General features: G+C 46.8%; 1 protein-coding gene across 2 annotated transcripts in view; it reads left to right on the forward strand.

Annotated features, from left to right (window-relative positions):
- Positions 1-16,257, forward strand: part of ENTREP2 (endosomal transmembrane epsin interactor 2) — a 203,613-nt gene that overhangs the window by 145,129 nt on the left and 42,227 nt on the right. For both annotated transcript variants that reach the window (XM_083586519.1, XM_083586520.1), the window contains exon 4: positions 14,773-14,901. In XM_083586519.1, coding sequence (XP_083442645.1) covers positions 14,773-14,901 — 129 coding nt within the window. The remainder of the gene's footprint in view (positions 1-14,772; positions 14,902-16,257) is intronic.

Genomic DNA, 16,257 nt, shown 5'->3' on the forward strand with positions numbered 1-16,257 from the left:
CGGAAGAGCAGCTCCTGCACGTGGATCTGCAGAAGCCAATGAGGCTGGAGACCGACGCGTCAGACCGGGCCATCGGAGCGGTACTGTTGCAGCCGGGGCCCCAGCAGAGCTGGAGGCCGTGCGCCTTTTTCTCGAGGAAGCTGAGCAAGTCGGAGCAAAACTACACGGTGTATGACCGCGAACTGCTTGCAATTTATGCAGCATTTCGCCGATGGAGACATCTGCTAATAGGGGCGCAGCACAAGATCCAGGTGTGTACGGATCACAAGAACTTGGAATACTGGAGGACTGCGCGAGTACTCAACCAGAGACAGATTCGATGGGCACAGGAGTTCTCCAAGTTTTTTTTCGAGATCCGGTACGTGCCGGGAGAGGAGAACGTAAGAGCAGATGCTCTCTCCCAGAAGCCGGAGTACATGGAAGGAGAGGGACCACCGGAAGTCAGACACGTGTTCCCCGAGTACCGATGGGTGTGTGGGGGAGTGTTGGTTGGGAAACGAGAACTAGCCGGGCTTACTAGAAACGACGAATTCGCTCAAACAAAAATCAGGGAGCTCCGGAACGGAAGGGAAAACCAGGGAGGGTTTGAGGAAAAGGAAGGGGTACTGTACTATAAGGGAGCGCTGTACGTACCGGGGGAGACCTTGAGGGGAAGGGTACTCAAACAACTCCACGACAACCCAACAGCGGGGCATTTTGGTCAACACAAAACCATGTTGCTTGTCACCAGGCAGTTCTGGTGGCCAAGGGTAAGGGAAGATGTACGGGAATATGTATGGGGGTGCGACCGCTGCCAGAGGGCAAAGGGGGAGAGGGCTGCACCTGCAGGGTTACTGGAACCCTTACCCACGCCGGGAAGACCCTGGGAGGTGGTATCCATAGATTTTATGACAGATTTGCCCAAGTCAAGGAAGACAGCAGTCATGGTAGTAGTCGATCTGCTAACAAAAATGTGCCATTTCATAGCTTGCTCGCATGCGGTAACTGCAGAGAAAACAGCCAGGTTGTTTGTAGATCACATCTTCAGGCTGCATGGGGATCCCTCGAGGGTCATCTCGGATCGCGGGAAACAATTTACTTCCCGGTTCTGGAGGAAGCTCATGGGCTTGCTGCAGGTCGAGGTGGGCTTCTCGACGGCGAGACACCCGGAAACCAACGGGCAAGCAGAAAGAGCGAACAGTATACTCCAGCAATACCTACGCTGCTACGTCAGCGAGAGACAGAACGATTGGGTAGAGAAACTAGCGCTGGCCGAATTTGCGTACAATAACGCTGAACATGTGTCCACGGGAATGAGCCCGTTCATTGCCAATTATGGGTGTCACCCCAGGGCCTTCCCGGGGAGGGGGGAGGAAGGGTGGAGCGTACCTGCGGCAGAGCAGTTTGTGGAAGAAATGGAGGCCTTGCACCAGCAACTTAAGATGAACTTGGAACGGGCCAAGGAAATTTACAAGAGGCAGGCAGACAAGCACCGTCGGGAAGGGGAGACCATACGGGTGGGAGACCGGGTGTGGTTGTCAACCCAAGGGTTACCATTTAAGGGAGGGTGTAAGAAGTTGCGGCCAAGGCGGCTGGGACCTTTTGAGGTAACACAGCAGGTGAACCCCGTGGCATTCAAGCTCAAGTTGCTTGACAGCATGAAAATACACCCGGTGTTCCATAGGTCCCTACTCTCACCGTACAGGGAGGGGCGGGAATTCCAGGGGCGAGAGGGAGAAGTCACCACACACCCGCAGGTAGAGGAGAGGGAACACCACAACCAAGCCACGGAAATACTCGATTCAAGGTGGCGAGGGCGCCAGGTGGAGTACTTTGTAGCTTGGGAGGGAGAACCCGAGTCAGAAAACACGTGGGTTCCAGCGGAGGCTATCAATGATGGGTATCTTGTGGAGGAGTTCCACAGCCTGTTCCCAGATAAACCTAAACCACTAGCGAGATTCTGGGAGGAGCAATTTGGAACCACAGATGATGAAGAGGATTTTGTGGGTTTTCCTGCCTCTGAAGAGGAGGGAGGAGAGGCGTCAGAGGAAGAGGAATCGGACTGGGAGGGCCACCCCGCGGGAAGAGATCGGAGCGGGTGGGAAGCGGAGTTTGAATCCTCAGGGGATGGCGACAGCTCCTTCCGGGGATTCCCCGCATCGTCGGCCGAGGAAAGGGACGAAGTTGGGTCAAAAGGTCGGGCCGGGGGTGGAGGGGGTCCTGGGGGGGAGGTGGATGTCAGGGAACTGACATCGGAGCCAGAAGTGGAGGCAGATCTCCCAAGCGATGCCGGAGAAGGGCCAAGCAGGGAGAGAGGGGACTCATCAGCTGGGGAAGGAAATCAGCGTAACACCAGGGATAAAGGGGGGCGGAGGGGGTATCGGAGAGAGGGCTCCAGGACTCTTCGCTGGAGACCAGCGGGGAGAGCACAGGTCCTCCGCTACCCACACCCACCCTGCGCAGAAGACTTCCGCGCAGGGAAAGTAGGCGTAGACTTGGCGTCAAAGAACTTCTTTGCTGGAAGAAATTCAAGAAACGCCCACTGACGGATTCTGCTAGCGACTGAACAGCCACGAAGTGAAGGGCTGTCCAGCCAGGAAAGGTTTAACCAGGCTACCTAGCCAGGAGTGGCGGCAACTTACACACGAGCAACCCCATATAACCATTACACCACCCAACATGCCTGTGAGGGTGACAGGACTAGGAGAAAGGCCTCCCCTGAAGATCTCACAGCCCAGGCAGGTTCATATGGGAGAATATGGTCCTTCACGTATCCTAGACCTAAACTATATAAGGCTTTAAAAAGGGATATAGAAATAAATATTTATAAAATGCTATCCATAAAATATAGGGGAATTATAGGTCATAACCAGCACTTTGACTTGTGCCCAGAAACAAACTGGTAGCCTGTTGAGCTGTTGTAAGAAGGGAGTTGCTTCACCAAGCTGATGAAAGATGGGAAGTGCTGTGCATTTTCTAGAAGCCCTCATCTTTTCCCCACCTCTTTAGCCTGGCCAAAAGAATGTTGTTGTTTAGTTGTTTAGTCGTGTCCAACTCTTTATTTATTTATTTATTTATTTATTTACGGCTATTAGCCCATAAAATATGTACAAACATAAAAACATAGGGACATAAAAACAGATATATCCGACATTGAAGGGTGGGTCATTGAGCAGAGCCAAGTGACAGCTTGGGGCCAGGAGAGCTCCAAGGGACGGATCACAGAAAATGAAAACTGAAGACGAACTCCGACATGCACTCTCATCATAACAGTCCGATTAGTTTTGATGATGTTGTTGTTTTTTGGTGGTTTTTGAGTGTGAGATAACCGCATTCAGAAATCTCGCCACCTGCAGAGTTACAGAAGGATCTGTATCCTGCAAAAAGCAGTGCGGCGTGTGACTCAACAGGCCTGCCAACCAAGCGCAGTAAAGCAGGACCCAGGAATTTAGCCCTGGCTATGCTATGTAGAGTCAGGGACGCGGGTGGCGCTGTGGGTAAAAGCCTCAGTGCCTAGGGCTTGCCGATCGAAAGGTCAGCGGTTCGAATCCCCGCGGCGGGGTGCGCTCCCGTTGCTCGGTCCCAGCGCCTGCCAACCTAGCAGTTCGAAAGCACCCCCAGGTGCAAGTAGATAAATAGGGACCGCTTACTGGCAGGAAGGTAAATGGCGTTTCCGTGCTGCGCTGGCTCGCCAGATGCAGCTTTGTCACGCTGGCCACGTGACCCGGAAGTGTCTTCGGACAGCGCTGGCCCCCGGCCTCTTAAGTGAGATGGGCGCACAACCCTAGAGTCTGTCAAGACTGGCCCGTACGGGCAGGGGTACCTTTACCTTTATGCTATGTAGGGGACAGTTGAACATTATATGTGAAAGAGATTCAACAGTTTCCCCGTCACACACGCATAGCGGAGACACCAAACCCTTGGAAAATCTATGGTTCAGGTTCGATGGAAAGACATTGAACCTTGCACGAATAAATGCACGTCGGTGAGGTACTGATGAAAGAGATGACATGTATGATGGAAGGCCAAGTGGTGGGGTTATTCCGTGATACCTGGGGGAGCAGACACCACCACCCCTGGCGAGGTTGTGTTGATTTTCAATGTCCGCTAATCTTTGCTCAATAAGGCTTTTGGCTGAGCGTAAGTTCATCTTTAAGGAGTCCGCTGGGGAAATTCCGATGCTCAGAAGTTTGGCATGGATTTTCCCTACCCACGGATTGACAAAGACGTCCCGCCAGAGGCACTGAAAAAGGTAATGGTCGGGAAGCCTGTGCCAGCTGGACAGCCAATAGCCAAAGACTCGCTTCCAGATGACAGTCTCCAATGATGCAATCCTTAACTCCAGACGTATGGCTGCGTTGCTCACACACATGGGGAGTTTCAGAAGGCGACGGAGAAACTGATTCTGCAATGTCCCCAGTGATGTTAAATTGGACCCTGGGGCCCAGAGCGGGGCAGCATAACAGAGGGTGGAAACCACTTTTGCGTGGTATACCTTCAATGCAGAAGGGATGTGAGAGGCTCCGTCGGCCGCAAGAAATTGGAGTAGAGTATAAAGTATTGTTTTCCCTTTGTTTAGTAAATACTGTATCTGTGGCTTCCAGCTTAGATTGTAATGAAAAAAGACTCCCAGGTATTTAAATTTGAAAACCTGTTCTAATTGGACTCCATCTAACTTCCAGCTGTAAGTTTTCCGAGACCTGGAAAAGACCAGGACTTTAGATTTCCCATGATTAATTGTCAGATGGTTAAGTTTGCAATAAGCCGCAAAAATCTTTAGAGCTCTGCATAAACCAACTCTAGAGTAGGAAAGGATCGCTGCATCGTCAGCATATAGGAGCAAAGGGCAGCGAAAATCAGCTAGGCGGGGGGCATGAATGTTGGCTTGAGACTCGTTCAGAAAGAGCTTCATATCGCTAATAAACAGGTTGAAGAGGAGTGGGCCAACTCTTCGTGACCCCCTGGACCAGAGCACGCCAGGCCTTCCTTTCTTCCACTGCCTCCCGCAGTTTGGTCAGGCTCATGTTTGTAGCTTCGAGAACACTGTCCAACCATCTCGTCCTCTGTCGTCCCCTTCTCCTTGTGCCCTCCATCTTTCCCAACATCAGGGTCTTTTCCAGGGAGTCTTCTCTTCTCATGAGGTGGCCAAAGTCTTGGAGCCTCAGCTTCAGAATCTGTCCTTCCAGTGAGCACTCAGGGCTGATTTCCTTCAGAATGGATAGGTTTGTTCTTCTTGCTGTCCATGGGACTCTCAAGAGTCTCCTCCAGCACCATAATTCAAAAGCATCAATTCTTTGGCGATCAGCCTTCTTTATGGTCCAGCTCTTGCTTCCATACATCACTACTGGGAAAACCATAACTTTTACTATACGGACCTTTGTTGGCAAGGTGATGTCTCTACGTTTTAAGATGCTGTCTAGGTTTGTCATTGCTTTTCTCCCAAGAAGCAGGCGTCTTTTAATTTCGTGGCTTCTGACACCATCTGCAGTGATCATGGAGCCCAAGAAAGTAAAATCTCTCACTGCCTCCATTTCTTCCCCTTCTATTTGCCAGGAGGTGATGGGACCAGTGGCCATGATCTTTGCTTTTTTGATGTTGAGCTTCAGACCATATTTTGCGCTCTCTTTCACCCTCAATAAAAGGTTCTTTAATTCCTCCTCACTTTCTGCCATCAAGGTGGTGTCATCTGCATATCTGAGGTTGTTGATATTTCTTCCGGCAATCTTAATTCCGGCTTGGGATTCATCCAGCCCAGCCTTTCGCATGATGAATTCTGCATATAAGTTAAATAAGCAGGGAGACAATATACAGCCTTGCCGTACGCCTTTCCCAATTTTGAACCAATCAGTTGTTCCATATCCAGTTCTAACTCTAGCTTCTTGTCCCACATAGAGATTTCTCAGGAGACAGATGAGGTGATCAGGCACTCCCATTTCTTTAAGAACTTGCCACAGTTAGCTGTGGTCGACACAGTCAAAGGCTTTTGCATAGTCAATGAAGCAGAAGTGGCAGTCCAAATATTTTACTTATTTATCAAAATTTACATACTGCTTATCTGTAAAAAAATCCAAAACAGAAGCAGTATTATTATTATTATTATTTCTGGCTGGGTTTCCCAGTCTAAGCTGGAAGGGGCACTTCCATAAATGAGCCATGAAATTTCTGCCGCTCGCTGAATCCCAGGCTCTTGCATTAAGTGTCTCTTTCTCGCCCCCCCCCCCTTCGCAAGGCCATTCTCGCATCTCCTTCTTGCACACGTGCGGTGCGTGTTTTGGCAAAGAGCATTTTTTAAAATAATAATTTTTATTAAAGATTTTCATGGTTCACAAAAAATGTGCATTGTCTTTTCTCAAATTGTATAGAGAATGTTATGTTGCCATCTTTTTTGGTATTCTTGTTTTGAGTGATTTTTTTACGACACCTGTTTGCTAATAGTCTGGAGTTTTTCCCTCCATACACATGGAAGCAGGGCTTTGAGTACAGGATGTTTATCATTGTTTTGTTGATGTCTAGTGAGTCAAGGTCCCATCTCTTTTGTTCTATAAGTTTAAGGAGTCTTTTAGCACCTGTTCATTTGTATTGTGATGAGAGGGCTGTGGTTTTTTTGTTCTATTTTGCTAATCTTTTAGGTTTGTTGTTTAAGAGATGCTTTCTCTTTTATGCAGGCTCCTCTGCTAACCGCCTTCATTGTGTCCCAAAGGAGGGGGGGTTGTTATATTGTCTATATCATTTTATTTGAAATAGTTCTGGAGGGTTTTCATGAGGCTCTCTCTGATTGATTGATTGATTGATTTGTGGTTAGGATGGGACTGAAGGATGGAGTGGTTTGTGTTTCCTCTCCCATTCTAAGGGTAGCTCCTACTGGGGCCTGGTTTGTGACTTTAATGTTGCCCAGGAGGATCAGACCTTGCATGAGCAGAATGCTATCCGGTCTGGACATTGTGCCGTGGTGCCCAGATTGGAACGTGTAGCTGGTGTCTCCCGGATTATTATTTTTGCCCCATATGTTGTAAAGGCCTCCGTCTCGTGGCCTTTTTAGCAGTTTGTAGGAGTCTCTAGTTGTTTGGGGTTTCCCTCAGAGGAAGGTTGCTCCATGGGCTTGTGGGGTGGCTGTCTTTCAGGGAGATGCCTCTCATATTAAGGTTGATGTCACCTCCCAGGATTGCTATTACTTCAGAGAAAGAGAGGAATTGATTTAGTGTTTTCTGGATGAATTCTATTTGTTTTGAGTTGGGGGCATATATGGAGCCAATTGTCAGTTTGGTTTTGCCATCTAGTGTCCCTTTGGTGAAAGTAAATCTACCTCTTTTGTCTTTTAGCACTGTCCTGGCTTTAAAGTTCAGGTCTGTACTGAACTTTATTATTATTATTATTATTATTATTATTATTATTATTATTATCATTATCATTATCATTAATTATTATTATGGCTACACCGCTAGCCTTTCCTGAGCCAGGTGCAACCCATTGTTCACTGAAGCGGGGTTTGCTCGGGAGATTACATCCTTTTGGTGGATTGTGTTCTTCCTGTAGGAAGGCAATTTGTGGCTTCATGGTTAAAAATTAGATGTGGATATTGTAAAAGTACGGGTGGGAGTGGGACACAGGTGGCGCTGTGGTCTAAACCACTGAGCCTCTTGGGCTTGCCGATCAGAAGGTTGGCGGTTTGAATCCCCGTGACGGGGTGAGCTCCCATTGCTCAGTCCCAGCTCCTGCCAACCTAGCAGTTCGAAAGCACGTCAAAGTGCAAGTAGATAAATAGGTACCGCTCTGGCGGGAAGGGAAACGGTGTTTCTGTGCGCTGCTCTGGTTCACCAGAAGCAGCTTAGTCCTGCTGGCCACATGACCTGGAAGCTGGACGCCAGCTCCCTCGGCCAGTAAAGCGAGATGAGCACCGCAACCCCCGAGTCGGCCACAACTGGACCTAATGATCAGGGGTCCCTTTACCTTTACCTTTAGGGGTAGGAGTAGGATTTAAAATTGGAACACAAAAAGTCAGAGATTAAAAATCTGAAAGTAACAGGACAGGTCTAGTTAGATTGAGGGGGGAGAAGGTAAAAAATAAAAAAGTAAAAAGTAAAAATGTTTTTCAGGTGTTAACTAATAGTAATGGTGGAAGTTATTATTTTTTGTCCTTTAAAAAGGAAGGGAAGGAGGAAGAAGAAGAAGAGGAAAGGGGGGCGTTAGGAGAGCAGTATTAAAATGCTAATAATACTAACAATAAAAAGTTGAGGATTGAAAGAATATCTGTCTATCTATCTATACATACACACACAAATACACAAAAATATGTATATATATATGTGTGTGTGTGTGTATATATATATATATATGGGCAAAAATTAAAAGATTAATGAAAGAGATAGGGTACAGGGGTAAGGGTAAGGATAGGGATTTAGAGGTAGAAGTCAAGAATCAGGAGGATAAGTGAAAAATGGGAGGGGAGGTTAAAAATTTGAAAAGAAAAATTTTTCCCCCTTCCTGTTTTCTTTTTTTTTCTTTTCTTAAAGAAAAATAGTGCCAAAAAGTAATTTTTTAAAAAAGGTCTAAAACCAAAGTGGAGATTCAAGTTAAAGTGTGGAGTAAAGGTGAAAAAGCTTAATTTTGGGGGGGGGGAGGGGAAGGGTATGTATATGTTTTAGTAATAATAGTTTGAAGGTATTGTTCAGTCAGTTGGTGTGTGTTTTTACCTGGCTTGGAGTTCTAATTTATTCTGCAACAGGTCCAGCGTAGCTTTCTCCTGTCTCCCTGTGTGATGGAGGAGGTGGGCGAGTGGGGGTGGGGGGTTCAGGCCCTGGTAATGATAACGATGCTGATGGTGGCAGAGGAGAATAAAGAAACATTTAAAAATAGTAATAATGATGATGATGAGAAATAGAACCTAAAATAAAGGTAAAAATAAGATGACAGTGAAAGAAAATCAGAAAAAAGAAAAAACTGGGGAGATACAGTTAGAAGAAGAAGGGGGTTGTCTCCCCCCCCCCCCCAGAAATGGGGAAGAAAAGGGGGAAGAAATGAGTAAAAAAAGAAAGAAAAGGAATCAAAATCCTAAGAAAGAAAGGAATAAAAATATCCTAACCTAAAATAAAAACGCAGGGCTAGGCTAGCATCCTGGGGGAAGCCCTCCTTGGTCCAGGGCTTCTCTGTGGGCGCTGCCATTTTCACCCGCCTCTGAGTTTGCCCATCAAAACAAAAAACAAAATATGGTGTTTTACAATTAAGGGGAAGGACCAAGCCAAACCAAACCAAGCAGACTTGAAGCAGCTGCAGTTGCCACCTTGCAGAGCGGCAGGGCCAGGGACTGCTTCTCTCTCTCTCCTGCTCACGGCTCCGGCTCTCAGATGGCAGGGGGAGGTTGCTAGGGGGTGACACTCAACCACGCTTTGGAGGAGCACCCTAAATTTGGCTTCGGCAGGGCTGCAAGCTACTGTGGCTGCCGGAGCTGGTGACTTTGGAGCGGGTCTGTTAGTTAGCTAGCAAGTAGTTAGCCTTGCCCCAGGTGCAAAAGAGCCGGGCACCAGTCCTGGATGCTGGAGTAGGTGGCCCATTGGCGTGCTCTTAGCAGGCTCTTCCTGTGTTCTAGGGTCTTCTGCATGCCAGGCATTTACCCAGCCACTGAGCCAGCGATGGTCCTCCTAAGCTTTTGTCTGGGACTCTGGAGACTGAACTGGGAACTACCTGAGGCTGGGAGCCTGCTCCCTTCAGGTACAGAAAGAAATCAGTGCACAACGCCAGCCTCTGCATGCATCAGGCCTCGGGAATATTATGGGCTAGTCCTCTTCCTTTGCCTGCCTACCATGTTGGACTCCCCTCCCATCACCCCTGACCATTGGCAATGCCAGCAGGGAAGGATGAGAGCTGTAATCGAAAACATCCCGAGGGCTCCAAGTTGGGGAAGGCGCCTTCCTTTGTATAGCAGATAGGTAGATTCACCTTTAAATGCAAACCAAATCTAATTCCTCCCCCATCCCTGCCCCACTCTGAATACTGGAATCCTGTGCACGCTGAAAATGCTTGAAATGACCCTTGTTCATCTTTTCCCCTCATCCTGCTCCTCACTCTTTGCCCCTGCCTTTCACCTCACCTCCTTTACACTTAAAATGTTTGTTTCTGCATGTGAATATTCAGTTTTTAAGGAAAGAAATTTTTTTAATAAAGTTTTCTTGCCTTTCTAGTCTCATCCAGTTCTCTCCCCCCCCTTCTCTGAAATTATTCCTGCCAGCACCCCCCTCTCCTTTCCACTCAGTGGTACCAATGACTCTGATTTATGAGAGACTCTGTAGGGGTGGACGAGCGCTGCTAAATTAATTTGCAAATGAGCTCTAGTTTACTTTATGACTTAGTTCAATCTTCAAATTATATTTTTCTCTCCCTTTATTCTGTGAAGAATGGACAACTTAATAGTCTTTTGACAGTATGTATTATTTATTTATTCCCTTGATATGACACGTTTAAGCTCCCAAAGCTTTCAGTTTCCAAGATAACATGGCTATATGAGTGAATAATATCAATCCGTTCCAGAAGTCCGTTCTTAAACTGAAACCGTTCTTAAACTGAGGCACGCTTTCCCTAATGAGGCCTCCTGCCGCCCTTCCACTGTTCGGATTCCATTCTTAGACAGAGGTAAAGTTCTCAAACTGGGACACTACTTCTGGTTTTGCGGAGTTTGTAAACTGAATCGTTCTTAAAGCGGACTGTTCTTAAACAGAGATACCACTATATTTAAATTGTAGCCAAAGATGGTGTCCTCTTTCACATTGTATAGGAGGGGAAACATTCCATGGAGTGTTATCTAGTACAAATGATTTAATAATATCCGGTTGTGCTGGTTTCCTCACATATATTTTGCTTTTTATGGGTTTCATGCAAACCACAAAATCCTGCCCCCCTCCTCATAGCTGGATGTCCTGCTGTCATCAAAGAATTAAAAGCGCAAGAGAAATTTCCTCAGTTTTTTGGTGTGTTGTAGATTTTTCTCTTCTCCCCTCTCCCCCTTTCTTAGCTCTTTTGTTTTCAAGACTTCTTAAATTCACAAATTAAATGGAAAGGACAGCTTTTTTTGAACAAAACACCCCTGCCTGCTTCTCAGACTAGGCTTTGGAAATTTATTTTGTCTTAGTGATAAAATAAATTTGGTTGGTCATGAGGGAGCAGCAAATTTTAAAACTCCTCAAGCAGAGTCAGGTTTGATGTGTAACCTCTAAGCATTCAACTCCAAAAGAGAGGCCTTTTAACCTCTGGCCTCCAAAACCGCATCCTGAGCACAGCTGCCGGCAGTGAAGGGCAACCAGGGGCTGCTTATTCCTGAGTAGACCCGTTGTATAGGAAGGTAAGAAGAACCTGCTGGATCAGGTTAATGGCCCATCTAGTCCAGCATCCTGTTCTCACAGTGTCCAACCAGATGCTTCAGTGGGAAACCCCCAAGCAGGATCCGAGCACAAGAACCCTCTCCCTTCCTGCAGTTTCCACCAAATGGTATTCAGAAGCATTGCTGCTTCCAATGTGAAGGCAGAGAAGCCACCCTGGCTAGCAGCCATTGATCGCCTCCTCCAGTCCAGTCCAGTCCTCTTTTAAAGCCACCCAAGTTGGTGGCCATCGCTGCCTCCTGTGGGAGAGAGCTTACCTACGTGCTGCGTGATTCCTGCATTGCAGCAGGTTGGTCCAGGTGACCAATGCTACTGTTCTACAGTTTTATGAAATATTCAGCAAGGAGCAGTGAGGAGAGATATTTAATAGAGGAGATCTTTGGTTGACTGAGGGTGCTAGAGGTTATGGGCAAGGTTATATCAAGAAATAAGAACTGAAGGATAGGTTGGTACAAGGCTCTGGAGCGTTTTGGAGGCTCTCCTGCCAGTAGGACTGGGGTGCTGATTCAGTTGGTATTTTTCTTTGGATGTACATGTTTTTGGTTTTGAATACCAGGGGATTTCTTCTCCCATGCATCAAAGTAAAGTCTGAAGGTGGCCACCTGGGAAAATGCCGCATTCTCCAGCCCCACACAGAACCCACCATTGGTTCACATGAGAAGAGAGCCTCTGTCCCTTAGAAATACGGGGGGGGGAGGGCCTTCTGCACTCCCCCTGTTGTTCCTCTGCTTTGAGACCTCATTTGAGAAGAGCAGCAGATTATAATTCCTGCAATAAATACGTATTTATGCCCAGAAGTCCAAAAAGAGGTATCATATTTTAAAGGATGATGATAGCTACAGTGGTACCTCAGGTTAAGTACTTAATTCGTTCCGGAGGTCTGTACTTAACCTGAAACTGTTCTTAACCTGAAGCACCACTTTAACTAATGGGGCCTCCCACTGCTGCTGCGCCGCCGGAGGACAATTTCTGTTCTCATCCTGAGGCAAAGTTCTTAACCTGAAGCACTATTTCTGGGTTAGCGGAGTCTGTAACCTGAAGCGTATGTAACCCGAGGTACCACTGTATTTCTCTCTCCCCACCCCCCTTGGTATTTGACAACTATCAGTTAATTAAGACTAATGCTGCCGCTGTGTGGGAGGCTAGAATTATTTTATAGAGTTCAATGTGAACCACAAAGTCTGTGCCATGCTTGGCCAAGATACCCCAGCAGGTCGGAGCCAGAGCAAAGAATAGAACAGAGGGATCCCCTGTCCCCTCTTTCCTGCCCTCGCCAGCTCTGTAAATGGCTCAGAGGACACCCCAAGCTGCCAGTGAGCCAACACTACGAGTACACAAGGAGGGCTTAAAAAGATAGAGTGTTTCTGTTTTAAAAAGTCTATTTTTGATCTTCGTTGTTTCTCTGGCAAGCTTTTATCAGCCTTTGACAACTGTCAACAACGGGAGCAAAAAGTTGGGATGCTGTAAATTTCTAAATTTCTGCCAGCTGCACTTCCAAAATGTAAAGATGGGGTTGTAAGGAGCTGAAAGCTGAGTAATTAATCTGCCCCCTTTTGGTCTTCCAGTCAATGGCCCACCCCATCCTGTTGCATTGTCACGGTGCCCTGTTCCTTTATGCATTTTGTACACATCCCCCCACATAAAATATTTACTTTTTACATGAAATATGCACTTTCCAATGTTGTATAATGCATTTGTCAGTGAAGTATGCATTTTGTATGTTCCTTTTCATAGAAGCATAGACTTATAGAACTGGAAGGGATCCCAAGGGTCATCTAGCCCAACCCCATTGGAAGTGTCAGATTGGGATGCTCTCTGTGCAACAAATTTAGCCCCTGCTTGTTGATAAGCAGGAGATCTGCCTTTCTATGATTTTGGAAATGAATCTTTCATCTCCAGTTCTTCCTGGAGATGAACCTGGGACATTTTGCATGGAAAGCAGATGTTGTGCTCCTTAGCAAGAAAATCCAGGTAACTATCGACAGGTGAGCTTCACCTCAATACCAGGAAAGGTCCTAGAACAGATAATTCAACAATTCGTCTGTAGGCACTTAGAGAAGGATGCAAGGCATACCAGACAAACCTCATTTCTTTTTTTGATGGAGTTACAAGCTTGGTGGATCAGGGGAATGCTGTAGACGTAGTATATATTGATTTCAATAAGGCTTTTGATAAAATCCCCCATGATATTCTTGTGGAAAAGCTGGTAAAAAGTGGGTTGAACGAGGTAACTGTTAGGTGGATTTATAGCTGGCTGACTGACCAAACCCAAAGAGTGCTCATTAATGGTTCCTCGTCACCCTGGGAAAAGTGACAAGTGGGGGTGCCACAGGGTTCTGCCCTTTGGCGAAATTGACTGGCAGCTTCGCTTGCCCCTGGAGCCCACACGCTTCCCTGCGTGTCTCTGCTCCCTCCGGGCCCCCAGCTGCAGTTAGCAGAGTGAAGTACACAGCGGTAGAAGCAATGCGATGAATGCCGTGTGTGCAGTAAATCAGTCAGACGCTCGGTGTCTTTCCTTATCTTACAAATAGCTTTATTCTCGTACAAAAACAACAAATCATAACTTTCCCGGCGACAGAGCGCTCATTTCGGCTGCTCTACGTTTCAGCGCTAAGCTCACACTGTCTCTCTCTGAGACACAGAACACTCCCACTGTTCTAAACCCGCCTCTGAATGTGAGACGTCACTCAGAACTTCTTAACCCTGTAAGTTCTGACTCTCTCCATATGCCCTGGGTCCGTTGTTGTTCAGTATCTTTATAAACGACTTGGATGAAGGAATTGAGGGGATGCTCATCCAATTTGTGGATGACACCAAACTGGGAGGGGTAGCTAATGCCACAGAAGATGGAAATCAGATTCAAGATGACCTTAAAAAATTGGAGAACTGAGCCAAAACTAATAAAATGAATTCCATTGGTGCAAATGTCAGGTTCCACATTTAGGCAGAAAGAACCAGCTGCACAAAATAAGATGGGGGACATCTGACTTGCAGTAGAACATGTGGAAAGGTTTGGAAGGTAAGAGGCCTTCCTCTTCCTCCTCCTCCTCTAGGCTCAGCCTCCTGACTGAGCTTCCTTCTTCCTAGGATTCTGTTCATCTAATTTACTTTCCATGCTATCAGATCAGCTGGAGGAAAGCCTGAGTCATCGAGGGCACCTGTAATGAAAGGATGCCCCCCCAATATCCCCCTCCGAGTAGCAGTGTTCTGCCTATACTTCCCAGAGGGTTAAAAAAACATGATTTGATGCTTTTGAGTGAAAGGGGACTCGGCCATGGAAGCATTCATTCCTTAGTTTTTAGCATTCGTACCTCTGTTGACCAAATCAAGTCATGTTATTGAATCCTTTGTGGGATTGGGGTGTTGTTTGGTTGGTTGTTTTGCACTTACTAAAACTTTGGCCTGTTCTTTTTTATTCTTTTCTCAGATTAAATTTGACAGTGACAGTGTCTGCGTTTGCTGTGAGCTACAACACCAGCCCTCAGGCTGCAGCCTGGGTGAGATGCTGAAACTGAACCCTTTGCAGGAATGCAACACCGTCAGGCTGACCCTAAAGGTGAGATTCAGATAAATTCTCTCCTCCTCTTTTGCTAGGCTTCTTTGTGACAAAATCAAAACCTCTGGAAATGGGAGATGCAGAAATACTAAAGCATGCTGAGAACCATTCAATATTAGAGGGATTTGACCTGCCATCCTGTGGGGGGGGGGGGAGGTGGTGTACCATTATGTGAGTCAAGTCCCAGTAAACTCAGTTGACCATTCTTCCAAATAAACACAGAGGACTGGGCACACACAACATAGATGAGCAATTTTTGTTGTTTAGTCGTGTCCGACTCTTCGTGACCTCATGGACTAGAGCACTCCAGGCACTCCTGTCTTCTACTGCCTCCTGCAGTTTGGTCAAACTCATGCTGGTAGCTTCGAGAACACTGTCCAACCATCTCGTCCTCTGTCGTCCCCTTCTCCTGTTCCCTCCATCTTTCCCAACATCAGGGTCTTTTCCAGGGAGTCTTCTCTTCTCATGATGTGGCCAAAGTATTGGAGCCTCAGCTTCAGGATCTGTCCTTCCAGTGAGCACTCAGGGCTGATTTCCTTCAGACTGGATAGGTTTGATCTTCTTGCAGTCCATGGGACTTTCAAGAGTCTCCTCCAGCACCATAATTCAAAAGCATCAATTCTTTTAGCCTGCCTCATTTTGCTTGGATGTCAAACAGTGGTGTTATGGAGGGGAAATGCAGGAGCATATAACTCCTGGCCCTTTTCTACAGCACGAGTGATGTCATCTGCTGGAGCAACAGAAAACATTGCTTCCCTACCTGCATGTGTGTGTGTGAATTTGTATTGAGACTGTCTGTAGTACAGAGAGAGAGAGATTGTGATCAGCTCCTCTAACTGCAGGTGCCATTTAAAAAATGAGATTCATGCATGTTAAGTCGCTCCTACGTTTCACTGATTGTGTTTATTCTTATCTGTTTCATTTGATGTATTGTTGCACTTGGCTCTTTTCTCTGCTAGATTTATGTCATTAAATACTAGACTCTTCTGCCCCCTGCCAGTTGGCCCAGTGTTCTCTGATCTGTCAGGAGGCCAACCTTAGCTCAGCCTGATAGTTCCAGAGTCATATGGCCATGCATGGCCATTCTCTGCAAAAATGAGAACTGTGTGATATGCAGCTTCTCCTATCCCACCCCCTGCACCCCCACCAACCTCCTTCAAAGGGAGAGAATTAGGGGATATGTGAAACCTATTTCTTAACAAGAAAGGCCTCTTGTTTTGAGTTTCAGGTTTGGTTTTTTGTACCGGCATTGCATTTCATCTCTCCCCAACTCTTCCTATCAGAGGCGTCTTGCTAAGCTTGTGAAGAAATTACAGCTAATCAAGTAAACACTGACAGCGATAACGTTCCCTTTCT

This window comes from Podarcis filfolensis, assembly GCF_964270895.1.
Source record: "Podarcis filfolensis genome assembly, chromosome: 14".
NCBI lineage: Eukaryota > Metazoa > Chordata > Lepidosauria > Squamata > Lacertidae > Podarcis > Podarcis filfolensis.